Source organism: Theileria annulata, chromosome 4, assembly GCF_000003225.4.
Source record: "Theileria annulata chromosome 4, complete sequence, *** SEQUENCING IN PROGRESS ***".
In the NCBI taxonomy this organism is placed as follows: Eukaryota; Apicomplexa; class Aconoidasida; order Piroplasmida; family Theileriidae; genus Theileria; species Theileria annulata.
In genome coordinates this window covers 402,805-428,886 of record NC_011098.1, presented here as the reverse complement: position 1 = coordinate 428,886, position 26,082 = coordinate 402,805, and the positions used below count along the sequence as shown (strand labels likewise).

The following is a 26,082-nucleotide window of genomic DNA, read 5'->3' as shown; positions in this document are numbered from 1 at the left end:
ATCACAGACGTGATTTTTTTAATCCATACACACCAATTCTTATGGATTCTACTAAATTTTATATTATTTAATTTATATATTTTATGTTAGTAGCTCTAAAATCATTTGAATAAACATACGTTGTTTCTTTTACATTGTGTTGTTTTTGCTCGACACCATACACTTGAGTAACTACATATATTCTTAAATTTTACTTTAAATATATAAAATATGTAAATTTTTATTATGCCTAGGTTTCCTTATCTTTTCGGCAAATATTTACGCCTCAACGGTACTACACATTTTCTATACTACTAATATTTATTATTGTATTATATACACCCTGTACCTGCCATTAAATGTGTGTTAGGAAAGGGACAATGTAGAGGATTTAAGAAGAACCAAATAATTCATCCCATCCCCGTTAAAGCCTATGGCCGAACTCCTTCCGCATCTTCCCAAACTGGTATATTCTCCATTATTTTATCATTTGTTTCCATTTATTATAATAAAAAATTGTACACATTTGTGTAGGACTGTACCATGATGAAGACTATAACTATTATACTAAAGTGCCCTATTCTCTTAAAAAGACCAGAATAAAGCTCAAGCCTCTAGTTTTTAAAAAGGACTTTGAGTCTAAACTTTTAAATACCACAGTTCCAAACGTTAGAGTCACAACCTCAGGTATTCCTTAGATGTTTACTTTATTTTAAAGTATATTCGATATACATGTGTATGTTTGTATAATTTATCTTAGCTTTGCATGCCATAACAAGTAGCGGAGGATTTGACAATTATATTTTAAACACCTCCCCTGAACAGCTGAGGTCACAAATGGGTGAACGAATGAGAAATGTCATGTACTTTTACAAATCCAATCCAGGTAACTTTCTATACCACAAACTAGAGTTCACGCATCTATACTATATTGGAATTAAATTTAATTAATAGATATAATGAGATTGGGACTGCCGTGGAAGGTGTATTACTCAGAAAGCAGCCGCGTAAGAATAGTTTTTAGACTAAATTCATATAGAAGGACCCGGTGTATGCCTATTACAAGCACTTGACTGGGGTTCAAAAGTTTGAAGAGCGCAAATTGATGGAGTCGAAAAAATACTCACCTTTCTATTTACCACCTCAACAAAGTAATATTCATTTCATTTATAAACATAAGATTATATAATTTATATATATTTTTAACAGATGTAATGGTGGAGAGGCAAGGATTTGCGAGTGAACAGGAAGGAATGAAGCTGAATTTGTGGTGGAAAAACAACCCTCAAGAATTCAGAAATCGACTTGGTAACTTCTAGTCATATATACTTAAACCATGATAACTAATGTGTGTGTGTAGGGGAGGCGAGAATGTTTGATAGGAATGGCGTGGACTTGAATTTAATGAACAGTTTCAGAACAGGCGAGGGACGAGGCGGAGGAGGTCCTCATGGAAAGAGCCTTAGAAAACGCTCTAAAACCTTTAGATACAATATCACTAGACCATACTAATATAATATACTAATAATATACACTAATATAATATAATATACTCCTAATAACAGTATACATATACTAATAATATACACTTAGTATAAATATAATACATATGTTAGACTATATACATCTATAGTAGTATATTATTAGTGATAATATAAGCTTGAGCTTTTGAGTGCTAATTTGGTTGGAGAAAGATCGTCTGGGATTTCTATAACGTCTTCAAAAGGCTCCAACTCATTCAGGGCTCCCAAATCCTCCAAGTTTAACTCGTCGTCTCTCAATTCTATCGGTTCCATCTTATTTTTCATCCCTATGCTAGGCAATTGGGTTCTTTTACTGTAGTTTCTCACAATCTCTGGTGAGCTCTCATTCTCATTTCCATTAATGGAACCAAATGAGTGAGTTGTGTTATCATTAAATTGGTAATAATCATGAGGCAACAACGTCGTATCAACTTCATTCATTCTTCGTCTCTTACTACCCTTTAAATTCAAAGAACTTGGTTTAGGTAGTTTTGAACTAGGCTCAACAAGGTCGGAACTAGCTCTAGTTGATTGTGAACTTGATTTAGGTAGTTTTGAACTTTGTTTAGGTATACTCTTGAGGATACTGGTGCACAATTGTTCGATGGATTTAGAGTTTAAGTTCCGTCTTAATGTTAATAAGTTATCATTAAAATTGTCGTCCAGAGACAGTTTGGATACTTTGTCCAAGTATTTCAAAAGGTCAAGTTGTTGGTTACTTCTCACTAATTTAATCAGCTTCAGTATATTATTGTACTTTTCATCACCAACTGTATTAACATTAGTATTATCCAATTGTGTTTTAACACCACTGTTGTACAAAAGTATTGGTTTGATATACTGTTGAAGGTTGTGATTCGACTGAGACTTCTTAATGTACATTAATAAATGATATATAAAGGGTAAAATTTCCCCATTTTCAAATTGGTTAAACAATTTGATGACCGAGCTGAGGAGTGAAAATTGCGATAACTCATACAAAGTAATCATACAATGTTGTGAAATGAGGTTAAATAGTTTCAAATCTAGCTTTGAAAGTACTTCAAGGAACTTTTGCGATGCCACTCTTATGCGCTCATAACCACTGCAGCTATTCAATAATATTACTATTGATATATTACTGTTATATACTAACTTGTTCAGTGTTTTTGCGTATTGATACACTATACTCTCGGTCATGTACAGATCATTTAATGTATCCAAACAAGTTTTAGAATGTGTATATTTATGACTTATGGTTACACAACCGTCATTCAATATGTTTAGTTTACTCTTCTTTTGACTTGTTTTGGGAATATTGCGGCTCGTGTAGAATGATAAAAATATGTCTGTAATATAGTTTAGCAGTTGATTTGATGCACTTGAGCTGAGCGTGAACGAGTAGTTATTCTTCAAAAAATCAATATTAGACAACTTTAAGATGTTTAACGCTGTTGAAACCGTGATAAACTTTTCTACAGCATTATTGAATTTAGGTTTAAGAAGCAGCATTAGCAGTAATTTGTTATACAGTTGGGGCAAAAAATCAAAATAATAGTCAGTATTTATACTCTTTAATATTACATATTCATATACCAAATAATAAAATATCATCAACTCATCCAGTAATTCAAGCCTTTCTGCTGAGTTATCCGACAACATGTCAACGGTGCTGTTAAACAATTTTGTGAACTTGTTTTCGTCCAATTTAACAAAATTAAAACTACTCATTAAACTATTCAATATATATAATAATCTCGTCACCTCATCCTCGTTATCAAAATTACCATCAGCTTTTAATTCTGCCATAAACTTACATAGCTGATTGAAGTTAGTATTAAAAAAAGAGTTAATTTTACTCTGAAGTGTTGTATTGGTATTATCTTCTTTACTTTCTCCGCCTTCTGTCATGTTAGATAATATGTTCAGTGAAATTGACAGCAAATTGGGCGAATTTAGCAAGTAATCAAGTCTTTTCAGAACCAAATCTAGGACCTTGAATTTGTTTGATTGTGTCACAGTCATCCTCACCAGTTCGTTAAACATATTCAATAGTGCTATTAAGTTGTTTTCGTTAGTTTTGTTTAATTTATACAATTCATCAGAATTTGTCATGAAATCGTCCAAATTGCTCATTAACACACTTCCCGTGTCTACATTTAAACTACTTGATTTAAGGTGCTTGAGTAATTGTAGTAAAATGGTATTGTATAGAGCGTGTAACTTTGGTGGATTTGTGAATTTAACATAATTTGAAAAGGAAAAATAGGAAAAATTAGGGTCAAAGAAATTAATTTCAACCAAATCCAAAACCAAATTACTTACAAACTGACTATAATTTTCCTTTTCACTATATTTTAACATTGAGTCACAAATAACTCTCATGTTTTCCATGTAATTTTCATCGACACTACTATCCTTACCGCTATTAAAGTTGTATACATGGTGATTATATGGTTTATTGTTGCTGTTAAACAAGTTTTGGTATTTACTCTTTACATTTGTTAAATTCAAGTCAAATTCAAGTTTAATTTTAAAATTTGGTATTTCCCTTAACAAGTATATACAGCCTATATACTTATTATTAGTATTCACAATTTTATTATATACTTTTTCATCATCCATCTCAGCATTAATATCAAGTTTATCAGAAATATCAAGTTTATCAGAAATATCAAGTTTATCAGAGATGTGTGAAGTAACATGCTTGACGTGGACAAACTCAATTAGTTGGTTAACTTCATTGTTTTCACTTGGATATATTCTCAAGACTCGTTCCATGATCTTTTCATCCAATGTAGTGCCATTTATCAGTATGAACTTGAGCAATAGTGGAAGATTGTCGTCCATATTACCAAGTAAACTAGTTACCAACTCCATGAATATAGGATGACTGTATAATTCTGGGTTAATAATGGAATGAACTACTAAGTAATATGCTGAAATGACCCTGAGGTCTGCAACAATATCAAAGGACTTTGCTGAGTAATTTACGTAAAAACTAGTTTTGACCATATTCAGTACTGTGGAGCATATTATATTAACCAAGTTAACCCTTTTATACAATTCTATGGTGGAGTTGGAAATAGTTAAATCACCTCCTAATCTGCTGGCGGCTCTTTTGTCCAAATCTGACTCCACCAACAATTGCTTTCTCAGCACCACTTGATCTTTTTTCAAAACATCTAATTTTAGAAGCATAGATTTAATTAGTTCATTACATGCCACTGTCGATAACAGGCGAATTCCTCTGTATTGGCAAGTACTTAGTACAAATACGTACTCTATTAATGTAACTATGTGTTGGAAATATTGTAGTTCAATTTGTAGAATCAGTTCGTTGAAAAACTCACAGAACCGATGGAAACCTACACTTCCAAAATCAATCATCCAGCCCTCTTTATATTCCAATTTCTTATTCAAGGACTTCATCCTACGATTACAAACTGTGTAAAACTTATGTGATAGGGAGTTTCCATTTTCAAAATTTATACTAGTTCCATACACTTCAGAATCTTCGAACTCATAATTACGGTTATCTTCACTAGTTAATCTATTAATTTGTTCAAAATTAACCTTGTTTGGTAGGTTATTGTACAAATTCTTAAACATATCCCACTCCTGTTCTTTTGATTCAGCAGTTGATTTATTCGGGCTAGAATTATCAACAAATGAGTAGTGGACAAGATTTGGTGTGAATCCCGCACATTCGATGATAAATGATAAAATCTCAGCTATTGTAACATACTTATCCTCTGATGCAAGTGATAAATAAATACGATGTAAACAACTCGATAGACGAGCGTGTTTGCGTCCTATTATTATCTCAAACAAGCGAGAAGCCACTACTTGTTTACTGGGACTTTTTATAGGTGTGTCGCTCTTCAACTTATGGTTTTCCTTTTTTATGTGAGAATTGAAAGTTTTTGGAGTAAAATTAGTTGTTTTATTGCGTGATTTGTTGGATTTTAAAGAAAATTTGCCTGATTTATTTGTTTTAACTTTATTTTGTTTTTTAAAAAGATTATCCCCTAAATTGTAATCTTCGTCATCAGAATCTTCATTAGAATCAGATTCATCAATCATTTCAAATATTTCGTCATCCATCACAGAACTCTTTTTCAACATTATTAATGGATAATATTGCTAACTAATAATTGTTTATGTTATGGTTGGAAGTGGAAGATTAGGTAAAATCTGGAATTTCACCAAAAAATATGAAAATAAAACCTAATGGAATAAAAATCAATTAAATGTGTAATCCCCATGATAAGAAATATGAACTAAAATGAATTTTTTTCCTCATCAATCCCCCATACCTATGATAAAGGAAAAGTAACATCATTATTTTTAAATACAACCTTTTATATTATTTTCCATATGTATAATATTTATATATATAATTTCATCTGTTTTAGCACTTTTTGGCTAAAATTTTAGACATTTTTCGTCTTTTAGTATACACGGATGGATGTTTTGACTAAAATAACGTTATAATTAACTTTAGATGCTTTATAATCACAATTTAAGCCTTTTAGTGTATTTATACTGTTGAGGAAAGGAACTGAACCCACCATATTTTTACACATTTATACCTGAACATAAACTACTAATATGATCGTAGTGGTATGACGGGATCAGTGAAGGAATTGATCCGCAGCATACGCGGATCTAAAACAGCCTCAGAAGAACGAGCAGTTCTGGCCAAAGAATGCGCCAAGATCCGAAGTAGCCTAAACACAGATAATATAAATTATAGACGAAAGAACATTTCGAAGCTTTTGTTTATCAATTTATTGGGACATCCGACGAATTTCGGACAAATGGAATGCATAAAACTTATAGCAAGCTCTAAATTTTCAGACAAAAGAATTGGATACCTGGCACTGAATTTGCTTTTGACAGAGGATTCGGAAGTGCTAATGCTGGCAACCAACTCGATCAAGATAGACCTGAATAACCCAAACCCGTATGTGTGTGAAATGGCCCTGCGCTCACTGGCCAACATCGGGACGCATGAAATGCTGAGAGAACTGCAGTACGAAATTGATACACTGATCAATTCCAACGTGCCGAATATCAAGAAAAAAGCAACAATCTGTACAGTCAGAATGCTGAGGAAAGCAGCACAACGAAATTTAACCCCGGATAGCATAAGTATAGACCTGGCATACTCGTTCATGAAGTACCTAGAACCGTTAATTTCAGACTTTGATAACGGAGTCAAGACAGCAGCACTCTCACTAATGTCTGTACTTCTGGACCATTACACGAAGATCTGTGATTTAGATAGATTCTTTACACTGTTATTGGACTTAATGAACGAAGTGTTGAACCCGACAAACACAAATTTCTCAGTAACAATCCCAGCGAATACAGAAACCTTCACAAGCCAACAGCTGATGTCAGACCAGTACTCAACAGACCCATTTCTCAAAGTCAAGATACTGTCACTGATCAAACAAGTGTATTTAAAACTATTATATAATACAAATCATCCGAATGGTATAATTTATACATATTTCAAATCAATATTCCATTGTAAATGTACTAATAAATGTTGTAGGTGATGACTACGATGTCAAATTAATGGATTATAAAGAAAGATTATATGAAATAATTTCTAAAATCATAAAGTCGATTGAACTTAGATCTAACATGAATGACGTTATTCTGTACGAGTGCGTGACCACAATCGAGTGTGAATTCGCAGACGAACGCTTTAACGAACTGGGAAAACAAGTGGTGGAAAAGTTCATGGTGGGATTCAATAATAACGTCAAGTACATATCACTGGGAATTATAAAGAAATTACATAACGTGCACATGAAGTACGGAGATAGCAACTGGACAATAATAGTACAGTCATTTAAACAAAGAGATATATCAATTCGAAAAAAGGCATTAGATGTGTCATTGAAGGTAGTAAATAAAGAAACATTGGCACCAATTGTACAGTATTTGTATGAATTTCTATTATCAGCAGATGATGACCTGAAAAGAGAAAGTATGCACAGGATATTCAACTGTGTGAACCTGCACTCAGATGATCTAGCATATAAGCTCCAAGTGTTCGTAAAGATTTTTTCCATCGCAGGAAACTGTGTCCAAGATGCAATTCTGTTCGACTTTATAGACCTGTTGTCGAGTAGCACGGAGGAAACTAAGGGTAAAACGACATTAGAACTAGTCAAAACGCTAAGATATAACATGGGACAATCAGCACTAGTCAAAGCGGCATTGTACTCAATTGGTGAATACTATCAACTTATAAGTGATGAGCTGAGTAATTTAGTTACGATTAACACAAAACTAGATCAAAACATCTTCTCACCCAAAAAGATGGATAATTCAGTTGGAAGTGAGTTCAACAAAAAGGATGAAAACAATTTGTTGGACCTGTCAACGCCTAAAAATGTTAATGGATTCCATTCATTCGATAAGTCGAATGAAGACGATTTTCTGCTTGACCTATCTTCACCAACCAATGAACCAAATGATCCAAATGCAGCTGAAGCAAATGGTGTAAACACAATTGAAGATGAGTTATTTTCTCTGTACGGCACTAATAAATTGGAAAGTAGTGGAAATGATTATAGTTTGCAGAATAATGATTTAGAGGAAACAAGTGAACCAGAGAAAAATAAAGATGTGGATGGAGCTGAAATGATCGTGGAAATGTTGGAGAATATAAGTATAGGACTTATAGCGAAGAATTTGCTGAGCGAATGCGAATATTTAGTAACGTGTATAGGAAAGTTAGTGTCAAAGATGCCCGACAAAGTGGACCAGCTGAGGAAGATCTTGAGAAGGTTCAAGAGACATAGTAGCCCAGAATTGCAGCAAAGATCATGTGAACTGGAGATAATAATTCAGGAAAACATCATGTCGTTGGTAAGTCCAGTTTCAAAGAGGTTGCCCGATTTGTATACTGAGTCAGTTGATGAGTATTTGAGTCTCGGGCAAGAAAAATTGCCTGAGAAGATTCGCGAGGAAGAACCAAAAGATGAAAAGGTTGGTATATTTGATGAGTTGTTTGATTCAAGAGTAAAAGTAGAGAGAGGTGTAGTGAAGGGGAAAAAAGAAGAAAACAAAGATGATAGATTAGTAAACAGTATAGTGGAGAACATAACAATAGTAAGTTCCAGAGAAAAACGAGAAGATGAATTTCAGCAATTTGACCCTTTTTAATCTTGTACCATATGCATATACATGTAAAATAGTATTAAATTATAGTAGTATAGCAGGATAAATGAAAGCTATAACGATGAGCCAAATTAATAATAAGAAGCATCCGACCATCCTAATCTGTAGAAATAATAAATCTGCCAAAGAAATTTATTAGAAAATAACTATAGTATTAGATAATACGTAGAGGCTGTATCCTGAGAAATCGATAGATAATCCAGTGTGAGCAAGCCAATCTTTCCACTGTCTACCAGCATTCGGTTGCATCAGATAAGGATCACGATTAGGCTCTTCCCGACCAAGACCAACCTAAAACAAAATTTGAATTAGGAACTAAGAAAAGCTAGAAAAATAATTGAAGAGGTACATTATTGGTATTGGCCTCAGATTGAGTGAGGACTTGAAGAGTAACTTGAATGAAACCAGTGGGAGTGGATTTAGCATTTGGATAAAGAGGAAGCTCCCCAGAAACTTTAACCTTGTTTCCAGTAGTTGACACGGTATTTATATAACTCTTGAGTTCCAAGTTAACATCTCCAATGAAGACAGGACTCCCAATCTTCCAGAAGTCATAAACTGAAAGTTGAAGATGACAAGCACCAAGAGGAGTCTTAACCTCGGGGTAAACAACACGCCAATTGAAACTTGCATTTCCAGAGTCGCAGTTATAGTGAATGTCGGTTTTCTGTTCAGTGGAATAGGTGCCAGAATAAGTATGACAATCCAAACGGGAACATACAAATAAATCCAACATTTCCTTTTTGGTCTCTGTAAAGGGAATTTTAGCATCACGAATCGACCAAATTACTACCCTAAAGTTTTTTTAGAATTAAATTATTATATTTGGTAGAAAAATAGGTATACTAAATTATACCTGATCTCGACTGTTGAAGTTTGAGTGACATTCAAGTTAATAGTCTTTAGAAGGTGAAATTTATCGATTTTATCCAGTTGTAATAAAACATTCACGTGACCCTGAACGTGACCATTTTCATAGAGTAAAATGCGCTCAATTGGGACTGTGTCATCCCTCTGCATTTTCTGCCAAGACTTACTGAACCAGCGGTTCTCAACATCAATGTATCCTCTGGCTATAGACTTTTCAATACTGTCTCCTGTACACAAAATATAAAATTAAATATAAATTATCTATAATATCAAAGAATACAATAAATTACCTGTAAGATTGTTGTATGATTCAATGACTTTGAAGTTTATAATCGAGTGTTCCGGAAGAAAAATTTCCCTTTCATAACTCTTGTTAATGTTGTTGACGAGTCCGTCTGAGACGCCAAGCAGTTCTCTAGATTGTCTTGAAGCGATCTCAACGGCAAGATACGAATTGGAGCCATCTTGAGTTGAAGGAAAGCTGGAACTGGAGAGAAGACAAAGTCTCATCTTAAATAGGGATGACTTTAAACTTGTTCTAAACATACGAAACATCTTGTTAGATTCAATTGCAATGTCCTTGTACCGATCATCGTAGGAACAGTAGCTATAGCCGCTTGAGTCTGAAACGGTTAAGAAGTACTTCAAAGTGCCCATTTCATTCTCATCATTAGTGCCAACCTGGTGCAAAAGTTCATGTGAATTGTTTGACCAAAGTTTGTTTCCACCACTATCCTTGGTAAATAACGGTTGCATTTTGTAGGGAATGTCGATCAGAACCTCCTCAATATTACTGTCCGAAAACAAGTTATAAGGTAGAGAACTTGAGTTCATAACCTTTTTGCCGTCAACTGTCAATAGAAACTTAGGGGGAACTGAAACGCTGGTGTTGTCAAACTTAAGCGAATCAACCATTTTTTTAAACTCTTTAGTGGTTTGAAACTGTTGGAAAACTTCGGCCAGGGCGTTGTCAACCTGACCCGATGAGTTTTTAACAGAGTCAAACAGTTCATAAGAGCCCCTATTCCCACTCTTTTGAAGATTGTCAAAAACCTCAAACATTCTTCTTGGAACCAGATAGTGCCTTAAATCTTTAATATAACTGTATTTTTCCATTACCTTATTATTCTTATATAAGGGAAAACAGCAGTGACCAAGTATATCACCAGTATCGTCATTAATTAGCTTTAGCTCTAGAAAAGGGTCAAAAATAAGACCAATTGGGCTCTTAAACTCCAGAGTATGGACCGCAAAAATGTCATAATTTCTTTCTCCATCATTCACCCAAACGGTTGAATGCTCAGAAGTACACATAATTTCATAAAATTGCTCATCATCTGTGCAAATGCCATAATTTTGAACACTGGCCTTTATCACTACATTTTTTACACTATTAGGAGGGTTATTTATATTATTGGAGACGTTACGAGGAAGTTTGAGGTTTCTAAGACCGATAAGACCCAATTGTACACTAATGTCCTGAACATTTGGTAGCATTTGGAACTTTGGAACTGATTTAGCCTCAGATTTTGTTACCATGTCGATAAACAAAAGTAGTTCACAATTTCCAATCTGTAACCAACGAGGAACTCCACCCGTCTGATCATGACCAGATGACGAACTTATTAATCTGTTATAGGTTGTTACCGCACTATACAAAACTTCTTCAACATCTATCTTCTCTCTTCGTTTGACTAACCTTAACTTTTCACCATCATTAATAGTCTTGGTTGTGGTATCAGAATATGAGTACCGCTCTTCTCTGTGTTTGGTGTTTAGAGTTATAAGAATTGGGACGTTTGGTACAATATTGTTTACTGGAGTGAGATTGGAAGTGGAAATGGTAAGACATTCCATGAAAACAGGGAATAGTGACCTATTTTTTCTTGGGGAGGTAGTTTTCTTCCTTCCTTCACAGGTGACTGAGACTGTTATGTTATCGTAAATTTTGTCCATTTTTGCACTATATACATAACATCTGAGCTCGTAATCCATTAGAACCATTGAGGTTCTTCTAGTATGAGATGCTACTCTGAACTGTTTGTTAGTAGATGAGTTAAAAGTGGATGAATAAAACATTTCCTTCTCCAAGCTCAATAGTACATTTAAGAAACAGGAATTCTTGCTAATTCCAGTGTTAACATTGTCAAAATCTCCGGATGAATCTGTGTCGGCAGTGCTAATACTACTGGTTCTTGAGAAAGATTTGGGTCCATTAAGTTCATTCAACAGGTTAAGAGTGTCATTTATAATGTTTGAAGAGTTGTTGGAGGGTGTAAAAAGTGAAATCCACACGGGAACCTTGACAGTATTTGGCTTATAACTTGGCAGGTCATCAAAAGTGAACTTTGAAGAGCCTAAAATCGACACACTTTTCTTATCGTCTTTACGCCTTGCTATTACTCTAACGAAGATGTACCACTGCTCCTCAGTATTATAAGAAACAAGCAACTCCATAGGGTGTAATCTACCCTGAACTGAGTCAAAGTTACACACCCACCCTGTTATCCTATCAACCGTGTGATTCAAACTAATTTGACCATCGTGACCATCGTTGTAGCCTAAGAACTGTAGATCGCGGTTCAAGACAGCCGAAACGTCTTTCCGATATAAAATAGTTTGCCAGTCGGTGGTAGACTTGTAGGGGCCGCAAGATACTTCTAAACACACTTCAAAGGGTTCTGAGAAGGTAAAATTGTTAGAAGACTCAACTGCAAAGACGTCACAAAAGATCCTTGTGGGACTTGGCGAAAGAGGCTCAAGTTGGTGTGACGAAGCCACATGAGCCTTCAGCACATCTGACGCCTTATTTATCCTCTTAACGCTTGCACCTATCAATATTCTTCCAGCATAATATTCATTGATTCCACCACGACAGTTTGTTTTTCTAATACCATTAGCACTATTAACATCAACAGTGTCACTATTGGTGTCGGTGGTAATAAGGGATGAATCAGTCGACTTGTAGAAATTAAACCACCTTGGTCTTTGACGTTCAGATCGGAGTTTAGAAAGTGAAAAATTACCTTCTGCCAGTAATTTATTGCTGATACCTCCTGTAACACTACCATGGTTCTTGTTTATAGTTGGAAGCTCAAGAGAGAAGCCCTTCCAGACCCTGAGAATTACGTTGTCTTCCAGAGTAGGTTCGCCTATGGCTACACTCACTGGCATTAAAAAGCACTGGTTGAAGGTGTAATTTGACCTTCTTACCTCAGTATTATAAGCAAGTAAACTGGTCCTAGCACTCATATAGTCAGTTATCTTCTCACTAATTATATCAAGTGAAGTTTTATCCTCAGTTGAAGGAATTTCCGGGTCCGATCGCATTTTATTGCTGATGCCCTTAACTCTGATGGGTTTTGAAGACTGTAACCTACATCCTGCGTACTCGCAGGTTATGTGTGGGCTGAATCCAAAAAGCTCGGTCTCAACGTCCTCCAGAGTGTATACATTAATGTACAGGTGGAAGTATTTATAGATTTTCGGGACCTCAGTTGAGACAGCACTCCTGTAAACCAAAGGGCTAGTTAGGGGTGGAATTTCGAGAGTATTTACTTTCTGAACGTCAACCTCCTTCGTAAGTGAAGGCTGTGCGTTATTCAAGGCCTCATGCGATAAGTCATATGCGTTTACGCTAATTCTAAGATAACCTATTATGCGTACCGAATTGGGCGCAGTTAGTGGAATTACTCCTGAAAAGGTGTTATTCCTAAATGTTGAAATTAACTTCAACTGGAGTGCAGTGGAGCCCAAAGTATCATTCCTCCAAAACGGGTTAGCAGACTGAAGCTCGAATTCTATGACTCCAGAATTCCAATACTTTTGCGATAGTTCGATGTTATTCCATTGGTTGCTCTCGTCCCAGCATGCAACCACTGTTTTGGATGGTTTTACAGAAGTAACAAACTCTCTGTCAAAACAACGGACAACCACTAAGGGGTCTATAGGTTTCCGTGAATTAATACCAGAAAAAACGGCCTCGTGTATAGTAAAACCAACACTATAACGAGGCATTACTAAATATATAAAATGTGTGAGGATTCTTCCATTATTCAAGAATTATTAGTAGAATGCTACCCTTTGGGCACAATTTTGTCTATTTTACAAAATAAATACTAAAAATTACACAATTACACAAATTTTCGTGTTAAAAAATTAAATTAATTTATTTTACAAAATTTAAACTAAATGTGTGGAATATTTCCTGGAACACGTCTTCCAAAAATATTTTATCCACACACCGTCTTTTGAAAAATTATTATTATTATTAAATAATTATTTTTTCATAATTATTATTCAACACATAACACTGCTCTCATAATTCTCTTGGATTTTATTTGAATAATCTTGACTTAACAGATCGTGGTTGATTTAGTATGAATTAGAATATAATTAAATTTAACAGTTTAACCGAAATAAGTTCAATTAAGAGATCGATTTTTGATATTTTAGATTCCTTGTGACATTTTACTGATTGAATAGAGCGTATTGAGGTCGTGAATTAGTGTTTCGTCTACTTTCATTTCGTAATGGTTGAACATTCCGGAAAGTATTTTTGCCCACGGCCTAGTGAATAAAATTGTTGACTTAGAAGTTTACCTGATTTCACTTGTGGTATTGGCATTGATTACGTTGTTTAGTATGTTGACGTAGTTTTCTCCGAGATCTGACCCTAGCTTCATTATCGAGTGGATGCAAAACGACTTGATTTCTGGAAATTTTCTTGACTCTTTCGCTTACCTATGAACTCTTTCAGAAGGTACAAGTTATGCTCGTCATCTGAATAAATCTTGCTAATTATTTCAAAGAGGATCTTGTTCTGTATCTCGACCATCTGCATCCTCGGAACTACCATCGAATGTGCTCTCTTCACCTGGTTATACCTCTCCAATAGACTCATAAAGTTTATTTTGTACAATTCTACAATCAAATACATGGGTATAGTCTTTAACCAATTTCCTGTGTGATGAGGAGATAATATACTATTAATGTTATAAAGTGAATAAAAGGTGTTGTAATTGATACCTGAGTGATTCTTTAGTTTTTCTATACTTGACTTATCCATTATTTTCTAATGAAGAATAAAATAATTGTACTTGTACCTCTATTAGTGCCTCCTTTCCTTTCTCCTTATCGAAAATTCCTTTGAGTTGTTTGATGAATATTTTCTTTTGCCTGGGAAATTCTGACATTTCCTTTAGTTAATACCTTGTTTTCTCCAAGTCGCTTTCACCTGATTATAAATTTCTACAAATTGAAGTTTTCCAGTCTTACCTATAAAGCCGTTATGTCCTACTTGTTGCTCAGCTAAACTTTTATCAACACCTTCCTGCACACAAATCTAGTGTATAAAATTGTTTTTAAACCTGTGTTTTATTGTTTGACGAGAATCGGATCGGATTTTTAGAATCTAAGCTCTCCTCTAAATTTACCCTTGATGTGTTTGGATAAATTATGTTATTACTGTTGGAAACATTAATGGGTTTACCCAACTGTCTATCTATGGCATTACAAAAAGAGTTGATTTCAGATTCTAGCCACTCTCTATTTGTTATCTGGGATTCCGTTTTTTCATTTGTTTCATTTTCCCAAGCTTTGGCAAAAAAATCTTTTTCACCATCTACAGATGAATTCTCGGAATCTGACTCCGTATCAGTACATTCAGTCCTTTTGTCATTTCCTTTATCGTGATTTTTTTCATCAGCTTTTGGGCCCATTCCATACCCTGTTTTATGGATTTGTCTTCTAATATTTTCAATTTTAAAGTATATAAGTCACTTACTCCCTGTGGTTAAGTCTTCTTTTCGCCAATTTAAAAGCCGAAATTTTCTTAGATTCACTGGGAATTACATCGACTTCTTTCGACAAAGAAGTGATCAATCTTGATAGCTCTTTGTCCTGATTTTTCTCCATTACTATATAAATTGTTAGATTATCATTGATTTACTAGTTACATTCATTAATTTGTCATTATTACTTTTATTTTTTATTTTTAAGTTAGTGTCTTTAAGAATCCAATTAATACTAAAATAATAGAGCAAATCAACTATCATGAATAGCTAGCTAGTGAGATTAAGCCTTTCATATATGAAAAGATAAGAGTTCGTAAATATGAATTTAAATTTATAAATTAATGTGTAAATGAATTAATTATTAAATAAATTAACATTAAAAAGAGGATGGAAGATGAAGGCTCATTCTAAAGTAACATTAATAAAATTATTTATTTTATCACAAATAATACATGGGATCATTTTAATAAAAAACGTTTTAAAAAATAATAAAGAAGTCAAAAACAGTGGACTGAAGACAATGAAGGTAATTTATAAAGAATTGAATTTAAAATTTAAAATTTATGAAATTTGTGAATTTTAAAATTTTTATAATTTTAGTAAATTTTAAATAAAGAATTAAGTGGATTTATTTTAATAAATTGATATCATTTAGTATTTTGGATCCCCATGTGTAAATGAAAATGGCAATAACATTGAAATAATCCCACACATTTGTTTAATTAATATCTTTTTGTAATGTTTATATTTTTTTCTATTTATTTCATTCATTTGTTGTGATTCTAGTCCACAACGTGAAATAATATAATGTGTAAATTGATACACAAACGACATCGTACTAAAGGCTATGGAATTTCTAGCCTTCATTGTAAAATATGAAAATAACCTACAAACTTATATTAATTAACCTGTTCCTATCAATAAAACTTAAAGCTGATTGTATTTGGTATTTAGAAAATCCAAACGGTAACCTCAAAATATATAATATTATACATGTGTATATAAAATGGTATATAACATAGTTTAGAACATCAATCGCAATCCATCCAAAATCAGAGTTCAAATCAAAACCATAATCTTGGCACTAATTCTATAATTAGTCCTAATAACACTGTAAATAGTAATAGTAATATTAACAGTGGAGTGACTAATAAGCCCCAAAATCCGAATAATACGGTTAATCCAAATGATATACAAGACGGAATAATAGTAAATAAAACGCTTCTGGGAGGAGTACACGCGGAAGCAGATTCAACCTTCAAAGCGTAAGTTGAATGTAGTTAAATTAGTTCATAGAGTTGGTACGGGAGGATTCAGAAAATATGACGCATCAAACGCACTAACATTAGGTGGAGGATATTGGTGTAGCGAACATGACCTGATGAACGATCGCATTGTTAAATGGACTGTAACGCTTAAAACTGACGCTGTTTTAAGAGGACTTAAGATTTTTTGGCAATATTTACCTCAATATGGTATTGTGTGTTCCAATAAAATTAATTTTAGTTTCAATTTGGATTTCTAAAGGTGATGATGATAACTTTATACAAGTTTTGCCATTTCAATCGTGCGAAAACAGTATGTTTCGACTCAAATATAAATATTGAATTAGTTGAGAGAGAACAAGAGTTAGTATTTCCAAGAAAAATAAGAGCAAAGCGAGTACAGATTCAGATGAAGGGCCAAGTTAACGGATATTTTGGAATTACATTTGTGCAATTCATAGGTGAAGAGAACCCAATTTTCAGAATACAATCAGGAATAACGTCATTCGAAGTATACAAATATATAAAATATTAGATTCGAAAACAAACTATTCATAGGACATGTGCTTACAAATAGATAGTACGAATGAAGTGGTATTGGATAGCTGTATAACCGCAATTTCGAAGTTTGATTACAATGATGTTTGGAGATATAACAATAAAAGTGGGTTGATTGAGTTATAAACAATGTTTAGGGCAGATTTATAATCCAATAACAAACATGTGCATGACACTAGAAGATAATGTTGAGACTGATGGAGGCACCATAAGGATGCTTCCATGTAAAAATGAAAAGGGTGAAGATTACACTGACGGGAGGAATTCTTGGACCTTTACCTCAAATAATCAAATGAGACTAAGAAGACCTGGAAACCTTTGCCTATCACAGAAGGGTTCATCGGCAGGCATGGCAAATGTGGCGCTCAACAAAATCGCAAAAAGTAACTTTTCAATCATGAACATGGAGGAAAACGCAGCTGAAAAGGCCCTGGACGGAAATGCAAAAAGCTTCTGGTCCTCAAGAAAGTTCAAAGTTAACGATCAAAGAGTTGTGGACTTTATCATAGACCTGCAAGATAGTTATAAGCTCCAAACGCTTAAAATTATTTGGCAGTTTCCAGCACTGAGTTATAACATCTTCACAAGAGTAGATGAGTCTGATTGGACTTTGGCCAAAAACGTCGGGGCAAACACGCTGAAGACCACAATTGACTATTTAAATGATAAGCTTGTACAGTATATCAAAATACAACTTAATGCTCCCAATCCTGATTATGCGTAATCTTTATTTAGTTATTTTATAATAATTACTTTTAAATAGCATTAATGGTTATATTAGAGATTCCGAAGGATTTGTCCAGTACGGAATAGCGAATATTTCAGCTTACACAAATAAACTAAAGACTATAGTAGAACCATGTGATACTGCAAAAAGCTCAAAAGATGCTAGGGACAAGTATTTCCTGGAGTCTGTGTATCAGGTGGATCTCAGTAAAACACTTCCACTTAAGAGGGCAGAGGCACGAATAGAGGAGATAGTAAAGACAATTGAAGGAAAAGTTTCAGAACTTGAGAAGTTAACAGCAAAAATCTCAAAGTGCAAAAACAAACATGAAAGTTACTTTAATAAAGTTGAACAACTTAAACGAATCTATAGGTCAAGTCTTGAAAAATTGTCTCAAGTTGGTTAGTTTCTTCACCAGCCTAATTCTTTCCATAGATGTTCACATGTCCAGTGTTAGGCCCGTAATGTCAGATGAAAGAGTATTTTCAGATTGTATTTATATAAAAAACTTGGGTGAGAATAAACCCAGTGGTTTTTACGATATAGAACCTCCGTGCTATAACCAAAAACTGAGAGTTTACTGTGATATGTACACTGGATCGTCATACTACGTTTCTAGTAAGTAATGATCTAAACTATATTCATTTAGCTGTTGAGGATGAAACCCTGATAGGCCTATCGAATGTTATTGACGAATGTTCAAAGTACGGACTACGTCCGTTTCATCTTCAACACGAAAAACAGTTAGAGTCACTTTCAGTCATGCTAAAAACGATGGAAGTACCTGCGGGTACCATAATCCCAGTAGCTGTAAAGGTTGGAGATTCCTTGCGATCACTGGACCTGGTTGTAGACGTCTCGAAATATGTAAACCTAGAGAATCTTAAAGATGGAAACATCCTTGGGGTAACTCCGGAAGGAGTTGAGTTATTCGATGGCCGAGATAAGGACATGTCAGGAATTATCTGTAAGTGTATCCTACCTTTTAGATTATGAATTAGGCTCTACCAACTTTTCTAGCGTAAGACCTCCTGAAAAGATTCCAACCTTGGCGTGTAATTCCAGGATCTCTGATGATTCTGATCTTCCAACCAAGCCAGGCTCAAAGTTTGATGTTAAATGCCCACAAAACTGTCATGAAACAGGTATGTTATTTCGTAATTATATATTATCTAATTTAAAATATAAATTATTTGACTGTTAATAATCTTTCGTTTAGATGAAAATTATGAAGTTGAAGGAGGTAAGGATGGATTATATTCGTTCAACAGTTCGGTGTGTTTGGCGGCAGTTCATGCAGGAGAGTATGATAACAAGTCTTCGCTGCAAGTTGAAATAGTATCATCGCCTGGGGAATTGGACGGATTCTTCCAAAACGGAATCAATAGCGCAAGCGTCTCTACAACACTAGGAGAATCGGCATTCAGAGTAAAGAGGGTGGAAAATAAATGCAAGTTCAAAAAGGGAAAGAAAGTGATCAAACATTTCAAAATGAAACTGACCTCTAATCCACATAATACCAATAATATCAATAATGTTGTCAAAACTGATGAGAAACCAAGTGAGAAGGAAAGTAAAAAAGAAAAGGAGAAAGAAGAGAATAAAGATAATGTTAACCCTACAGATAAAGAAAAGGCTCAGGATAATAATAAGACCATTGTAGATAGTAATAAAAATAATGATAAGGAAGAAGATGATTCAGAAGATTTCGAAGAGCCAGATGATAAATTGGAAGAAATCCCTCCAATAATTGAAGTAAATCAACCTAAAAAGAGTAAACATTATAATTTGATGCCAAGTGAGATGTCAACAGGTGAGGCAATTCACTCCTTGGTCACCCATATATATTCTCAAAATACCAAAGGCTCACCAGTTTTTCTAAACCTTTTCAGAGATCATACAGGACTAGTTAGCGAATTAATTATATTTAATAATTTTAGATACTTGCGAACACAAGGGACTTGATAAAGAAAGCCGATTTGAAAAAGATACCAGGCCAGGTATTTTAGTTAATTTTTACTGGAGTTGTAGAGCATGTTCGTTAACTTGGACCATAGAGTTGAGCATATGGGAAATTCAATTCAGGTTATCGCATCACAACTATCATATAAAAGACAAATGATGACCCAAAAAATCGATAAAGTACTTTCTTATTTTTATAAAAACTATTATAATCCGAATGTATTAATAAAAATGTAGTTAACGAGGGAAAAGAATTTGCATTCTTCATTTGAGTCGTTTTCCCTGCTGAAAACAAGTCAGGAAAGTTTGTTTTCGATCTTTACTGTGGAGACAACGAGCGCAACAAAAGGTTATCCTACCTGGGTTATGAGTGAACTAAATGTTAAGAACAGCACGGAGCTGACGATATCTCAAATGTCCCAGATTATACCCCCAAATAACACAATCGCAGGTAGTTATCTGGTACTTAAGGACAAGAAATTCTACGATTTCATATTCTCAGCTTCAGTGTACGCTGGGAGTGCTGGGAGCCTGGGTCTGGCTTTCAGAATGGTTGATATGAACAATTACTATCTACTTCAAATGAAACAGGTAATTATATTGATTGTCGTTATGTTCTTAGAGTAACGGAGGGTTTAAGAGACTTATCAGGGTTGTTGATGGAGAACCTTACGAACTTGCCAGAGTTGAAGATGGTGGATATATCGAAGAAGGTACTCTTATATACAATTACTACTCTAGAAATATAGTGTTACTGTACATAGTATTGAATAAAATATAGTTTGGTATCATGTGAGAATCGAGACAAGGCAGAGCAGGCTTATGATATCAGTGGTTCAGGGTGAGGATGAGATTTTCGATACACCAAATGCTGTCATCGATGTGATAGACGCTACTCATTCTAGTGGAACAGTGGCACTCTATACTGGGAAAGTTTCTTTCGCTCATTTTAAAAGGTTCAACGTTGAGGCACTTTCTTGCCTCAGGTATGACTCACCGCCAATACCACCAGAGCCACCATTTTGCAGTTAGTGTCGTAGTTAACGACTCTTTTATGAACTTTTTCCACTATTAACATTTATTGATGCTGTTTTAGGCATATTTAAAGAGGATTTTCTCTCAAATTTCTCACACAATTGGTCCGTTTACAACTCTAAAGGGGTAAGTACGATTTTACACAAATATCTTAACAAAATTATAGGAATGGAGGTTTGAAAAGGATTTGATGGGAGAACCAAATGTAATTGCAAACACTTTAAGTTTGGGAGTTCAGGAGGAGATTGACCCTACGATTGCAGTGCTAAAAAACCATAAAAGTTGCACCTATGGAATATTTTCAGCTTCTGTTCTCATTCAGTCTGATTTTGGTACTGCTGGGCTTGTGTTCAGGTTCCATAATGCTGGAGAATTTGTCCTGCTTGAGATTTCGCCAAAGTACTCCGCATTAAAACAGATGCATCAGGGGACCTTTACCACAATCACTGAGACTAATCTGAGGGGAATATCACTCAACGAGTGGACTTCGTTGTCTGTGTCCTTCAACGACGACCTTATCACTGTTTCAATGGGTGGCACTTTCGGATCTGACTTGATTTTTTTAAACGTTAGGACGGTTCACGAACTTAAGCCTGGGGGATCAGTGGGACTTGCAAGCCTAAACTGTTCTGGCGTAGCCTTCTCCAACATTTCCCTTAAGCCAATTTATAAACATAATCAAGGGCTAATTACTGATAGTAGTAGTAAAGTGGATAATGAAGCTGAAGGGGTGAAAGAGGAGGGATCGAAGAAATGTTTAGAGGTGGATCGAAGATCAGAATGTGGAAAGATTTCACCAGAGAATCTAGAGGCGTGCGAGCAAAACTTTTGTAGTTTCTGTTGTCAGACTCATTACAATGATAAGGACGCACAATCGGTGTGTGAGGAACAGTGTTCAAAACAGAACGAAAAGGTTTTGATGATCCAAAAATATTTGGACCAGCTTTGGTTTAACTGTTCTGGGACTGAGTTTATAGAAAAGCATTGTAAGGATAAAGATTGCAAGGGTGAGTTAATCTGCTTATAAAATGTTGTAGCCCGGGTCTGTGAAATGTGTTGTCACTCCTTCAAACCTCGGGAAGAAATGTCAAAAAGTCTAACACAGATTGCAAAGAAGAAATGCAACAATTTGTGTTCATCTCTTTAATATAATAATGTGAAATATTAGTTATATTAAAATACAAAGGGCACTAGAGCCTTGTTGGTGTGTAATTGCGATCTTGGGAAGTTTTGGAAGTACCAAACTTTGTTGGTTTGGGCGAGTGAGGAGAGTTCAATTGTTACGAACACGAGACATAGTAACCTTAAAATGATGAGTTGTTAGAAACAAACATGTTCAGGTTACAGCAGAGCGATACGTAGATAAGAATTTCAGCCAAGTAATGGGGACATAGGACAAAGTTAAAAGGACCTCCCTTTGGGACCTTGTAGACCTTGGAACCAGATATGTCCGTTCTAAGTTCTGATAGTTTGACGTGACAGTAGAACTGAACATAAATTTATGGTGGCTGATTTACCTGTAAGCCCTGAGCAAACATGTTTAAAAATACACAAAATTTTGTTGGAGCCGAGTTGTTAGGGTTATTGACTGCGAATGCCGTTACTACATAATAACTAAAAATCATGTATTTATCAATACCTTAGTCCAAATAAATATGCCAAAATGTGCATTTTTGACGGCTTAGGTAGTCTGGTGAATAAAAATACTTGTTCGAAAAGTCGTCGCACTATGTGTGTGATAAACAACACTCTAAAGATGTTAAAGAACTCTCGATGTTCCTGTGTTTTTAGGAGTTAATTTAGTTAGAATCTCACCTTGTAGAACATATACCCGTTTGAAATTAGGCCTACGACATAAAATGTTGAGAATAGGCTCTTTGGTACGAGGGATTTGGAATAGTTATAGAGATTTGAGGTTGTTAGACGTTTTCCATACAGTGTGTAGGAAAATAATGTTTTGCTGATGCGAGTTAAAAGGAGAAGGAAGGTGGATAGTGCAAAGAATCCCCTTACTAGAAGGTCTGAATTGTATAATTCCTCAATTAAATCCATTAAGTATTTTTTTCACTAATTTAATAAATGTAGTGAATGGACACTACTTCCACTTTAAACCTCTAAATAATTTAAAATTATGTATTATATTTAAGAAACATTTTAGTGGGATAATCTACTGAAATGGATAATAAAAATTTCGATTTGACAAATAGGTGTTATGAAGCCCTTTTGGATTTGAAGTCCATATTCCCTTCTTGGAGTGATCTCCAAGGTAATTTCCATTATCACTGGAAAAAAATTTTAAATTCTAGTATTAATTTTAAAGATTCCGAAAATAAAGTACTAAAAACTTATTTAACCCTTCTTGAACCTCTTGTAAATTATGACCCAGAAGGATTAGAATCAAATGCTGCACTCGAATTAGTTAGAAACCTAGACAAATATCGCAAAAATGAAGATAAAGAATTTGAGCCTTATTTACTAGAGGAAGTTTTGAACAGGGATACACCCGCCATCAAACCTCCACAAAGGTTTCCAAGGGCTCCATCTGTTAAAAAGAAACCCCCACCTTCCCCTAAAATCGTTTTAAATGAGGAAGTTGGGACACCGCATACGTATGGAACTAGAAGATCGAAGTGGTTATCCGAAGCTGATGGCGATTCTGATAAGAAGCCAATGCTAGCCAAGTTTGGGATGGGAAGGCACCTCAAAAAAGGCTTCTTTTCGGATTATGTTTGGGAGTTTAACGATTTCGAGCAGAAGGTATTTTAATAAACTATATTTTAGTTTCAATTAATAATTATATTTTAGGATGATTCTTATGATTAACTTGTTTTTGATTTAACATTTCTCAAGATTATCTTAATTTATGTTATTAGTATAATGTTTTTGTTTTCATTTATATTCTTACACATTTCCTCTAAGATTCCATTGATCACATTTACACCCAACTCAGTTGCGATCATTTAAAATGTTCTCTAATTCTCGCATATATTTCCATTTAATTACAAATTTATCAAAAAGTACAATAGTTAGAGCAGATTTGGCTCATTTAAAGAATGGTTTTTCATACATTTTTTGTAGTAATCTTACGACGGAGAATATTGCACATTCCACCCATGTTCCTGTAAGAAAACAAAATGATACTGAACATTCATCACTTTATATGAACCCGCTGTGTATGCAAATGGATCAGCTGATATACACCTGCACTAATCATGACCAAGTGTTGAATCTCTTAGTCACCCATAGAGGTATTTTCAAAAATAACGAATAAATTATCATTAGGGGCAATGTATCTGCATAATCTTATTACAGTAATGAATACATTAAGACAGTTTGTGGAGATTGAACCTAAAAATAAGTATAAACCAGACTGTGATGAATTATTTCTGGGATATAATAATGTGTTCCGAAAAAAAGAACTCGCAGAAAAGTCCAATATTGACCTGTCAAACTTTTCAGAATCTGAAAAGGAAGTAATAAAGAAAGCACAATGGGAGATAATAAGACACTTTGAAGACCCAAAGAATGAAGAATATCTAACAACGTATCATCATAATAGAGATTTAAAGGACGCAATAATAAGAGATGAAAGGTATTGGTTAATTATAGATAAATTCATTGATATAGTATATAGTAATGGATTCATAGGTATGATTTGCTATTGCAAGATCTGTATATGAACAAGAACAAACTGGACATGGAATCAATTTGCAATGTTATCATAACACTTGATGCATTAGGACACCAATACTACAGACTTTATAACGGTTTACTCAAAAGACTTTTAGTTATTGATATATCATTCCCAAATAAAACTCCAGACTTTATTAATAAAGTCGGTCTTCTACTCCTGAAAACATGCCATTGCTTCGCCAAAAGCGGTTTCTATGAAATCCCACTATACAACAAAGTGGTAAATGAGTTGTTTAAGACCAATTTATTGAATATGCTAGTGGACCCGGAACATAGTAGATTACTGTCGTACATAATTAAGCTTTATGCCATTGTTAAAAGCTACGATTGTGGTATATTTTATGAAATATCTGATTCCATTAGCAAGGTTAAATTGTCACCCTCAGATACTACGTGGCTTTCAGTGGCCTTTTCAAACCATTTAAACTTTAATAAAACTCACGACCGAGTTCTTTACTATGTGGCGAAAAGAGTAAGCGAAGATCATAAATCATTCAGTACTCAAGAGCTTTGTATGTGCCTATCGTCGCTGACAAAAATGGGTCTGTATTTTAGCGAAGTATGGAATGTTTGCGCAAAAAGACTAATTAGCGAAATTGAAGTATCCATGTCAGGTTTTAATGATATTGACCTGGACATTAATACTCTATGCAGGGCTCTGTATGATATTGCAACAGTTGACAAATCTACAAATCTTATACATACCCTAATAGATAAGGCGTCTCTCTATTTAGAGGAACGGATTGACTCACTATGCGAGGAGTCATGCATAAATTTCGCAATTTCAGTCATTTCAACCCACTCGAATTCTGTAAACAAAAATGATGAAATAACTGCATATTTAAATGAAACTAATGAGGTGTACCCAACCTCACGGTACGGACAAATTAACTTAAATTATTACCTCCTCTCGTACGTGTGGAGAAGAATAGGCACAGACCTGTTCTGGGAAAAAGAACCCTTGAAAGTGTTTGCAATTTGGCTCTTTCACATGCTAGTGCTCCCGGAATTTAAACATAATATTCACAAACGGTGCATTCTTCCATGTAATTTGAATTTAGTTAGTCAGTAGTACATAGTTAACCAGCTTGACTTGGATTGAAATTTAGGTTTCCGGGAGTGGCTTTTAGTGTATTTTACGAGGAATGAGATCGAGGATGAAGTATGTAAAGTAATAAATGATTTATCTAGTAAATATAAAATATACTCAAAGTTCGATGCCTCAGAGTTCTTTAAACCCCTCTTACAGTCACCGGTCCCAGCTGATTTTATAGTGGTGGATGAAAACTTTGGGAATAAAGTCATAAATATTGTTGAATCCCCAATTAGAAATGACCCCAAAAGACCTAGTGGAATAAATGTTGTGATTAAGAGGATTTTTGAGAATTTTGGCCTGGAGTTTCATACTGTAGATTCCAATTTATGGCTGAGTCTTGAAGAACAGGAAAGAACAGAACTAATAGAGTCGATTATCACAAATGGAAGTTAAT

General features: G+C 34.5%; 8 protein-coding genes across 8 annotated transcripts; 5 read left to right on the top strand and 3 right to left on the bottom strand.

The window, feature by feature from the left end:
• Positions 1–225: 225 nt before the first annotated feature.
• On the top strand, positions 226–1,491 carry TA07265 (uncharacterized protein; the record flags this gene model as incomplete). The annotated part of the gene is made up of 8 exons (XM_947794.1): positions 226–271; positions 350–445; positions 514–666; positions 740–865; positions 934–986; positions 1,019–1,130; positions 1,189–1,287; positions 1,340–1,491. The coding sequence occupies 8 exons, from the start codon at positions 226–228 to the stop codon at positions 1,489–1,491; spliced, it is 837 nt and encodes a 278-aa protein (XP_952887.1).
• A 131-nt stretch (positions 1,492–1,622) lies between these two features.
• On the bottom strand, positions 1,623–5,609 carry TA07260 (uncharacterized protein; the record flags this gene model as incomplete). Its single annotated transcript, XM_947793.1, has 1 exon — positions 1,623–5,609. One exon carries the CDS (start codon positions 5,607–5,609, stop codon positions 1,623–1,625), a length of 3,987 nt encoding a protein of 1,328 aa, XP_952886.1.
• A 500-nt stretch (positions 5,610–6,109) lies between these two features.
• Positions 6,110–8,672, top strand: TA07255 (gamma adaptin, putative; the record flags this gene model as incomplete). Its single annotated transcript, XM_947792.1, has 2 exons — positions 6,110–6,986; positions 7,048–8,672. The coding sequence occupies 2 exons, from the start codon at positions 6,110–6,112 to the stop codon at positions 8,670–8,672; spliced, it is 2,502 nt and encodes an 833-aa protein (XP_952885.1).
• Positions 8,673–8,822: 150 nt separating this feature from the next.
• TA07250 (uncharacterized protein) lies at positions 8,823–13,574 on the bottom strand (the record flags this gene model as incomplete). The annotated part of the gene is made up of 4 exons (XM_947791.1): positions 8,823–8,978; positions 9,037–9,481; positions 9,544–9,784; positions 9,848–13,574. The coding sequence occupies 4 exons, from the start codon at positions 13,572–13,574 to the stop codon at positions 8,823–8,825; spliced, it is 4,569 nt and encodes a 1,522-aa protein (XP_952884.1).
• A 667-nt stretch (positions 13,575–14,241) lies between these two features.
• On the bottom strand, positions 14,242–15,613 carry TA07245 (uncharacterized protein; the record flags this gene model as incomplete). Its single annotated transcript, XM_947790.1, has 6 exons — positions 14,242–14,631; positions 14,663–14,745; positions 14,769–14,889; positions 14,927–15,305; positions 15,343–15,475; positions 15,508–15,613. 6 exons carry the CDS (start codon positions 15,611–15,613, stop codon positions 14,242–14,244), a joined length of 1,212 nt encoding a protein of 403 aa, XP_952883.1.
• A 614-nt stretch (positions 15,614–16,227) lies between these two features.
• On the top strand, positions 16,228–21,926 carry TA07240 (uncharacterized protein; the record flags this gene model as incomplete). The annotated part of the gene is made up of 19 exons (XM_947789.1): positions 16,228–16,318; positions 16,380–16,617; positions 16,649–16,827; positions 16,859–16,930; positions 16,965–17,128; positions 17,176–17,259; positions 17,318–17,895; positions 17,939–18,234; positions 18,275–18,520; positions 18,552–18,869; positions 18,904–19,047; positions 19,122–19,810; positions 19,843–19,902; positions 19,934–20,044; positions 20,102–20,455; positions 20,487–20,577; positions 20,646–20,891; positions 20,961–21,025; positions 21,066–21,926. The coding sequence occupies 19 exons, from the start codon at positions 16,228–16,230 to the stop codon at positions 21,924–21,926; spliced, it is 4,887 nt and encodes a 1,628-aa protein (XP_952882.1).
• A 1,148-nt stretch (positions 21,927–23,074) lies between these two features.
• Positions 23,075–23,665, top strand: TA07235 (uncharacterized protein; the record flags this gene model as incomplete). Its single annotated transcript, XM_947788.1, has 1 exon — positions 23,075–23,665. The coding sequence occupies one exon, from the start codon at positions 23,075–23,077 to the stop codon at positions 23,663–23,665; it is 591 nt and encodes a 196-aa protein (XP_952881.1).
• Positions 23,666–23,864: 199 nt separating this feature from the next.
• On the top strand, positions 23,865–26,081 carry TA07225 (uncharacterized protein; the record flags this gene model as incomplete). The annotated part of the gene is made up of 4 exons (XM_947787.1): positions 23,865–24,147; positions 24,182–24,491; positions 24,548–25,638; positions 25,702–26,081. The coding sequence occupies 4 exons, from the start codon at positions 23,865–23,867 to the stop codon at positions 26,079–26,081; spliced, it is 2,064 nt and encodes a 687-aa protein (XP_952880.1).
• Position 26,082: the final 1 nt, after the last annotated feature.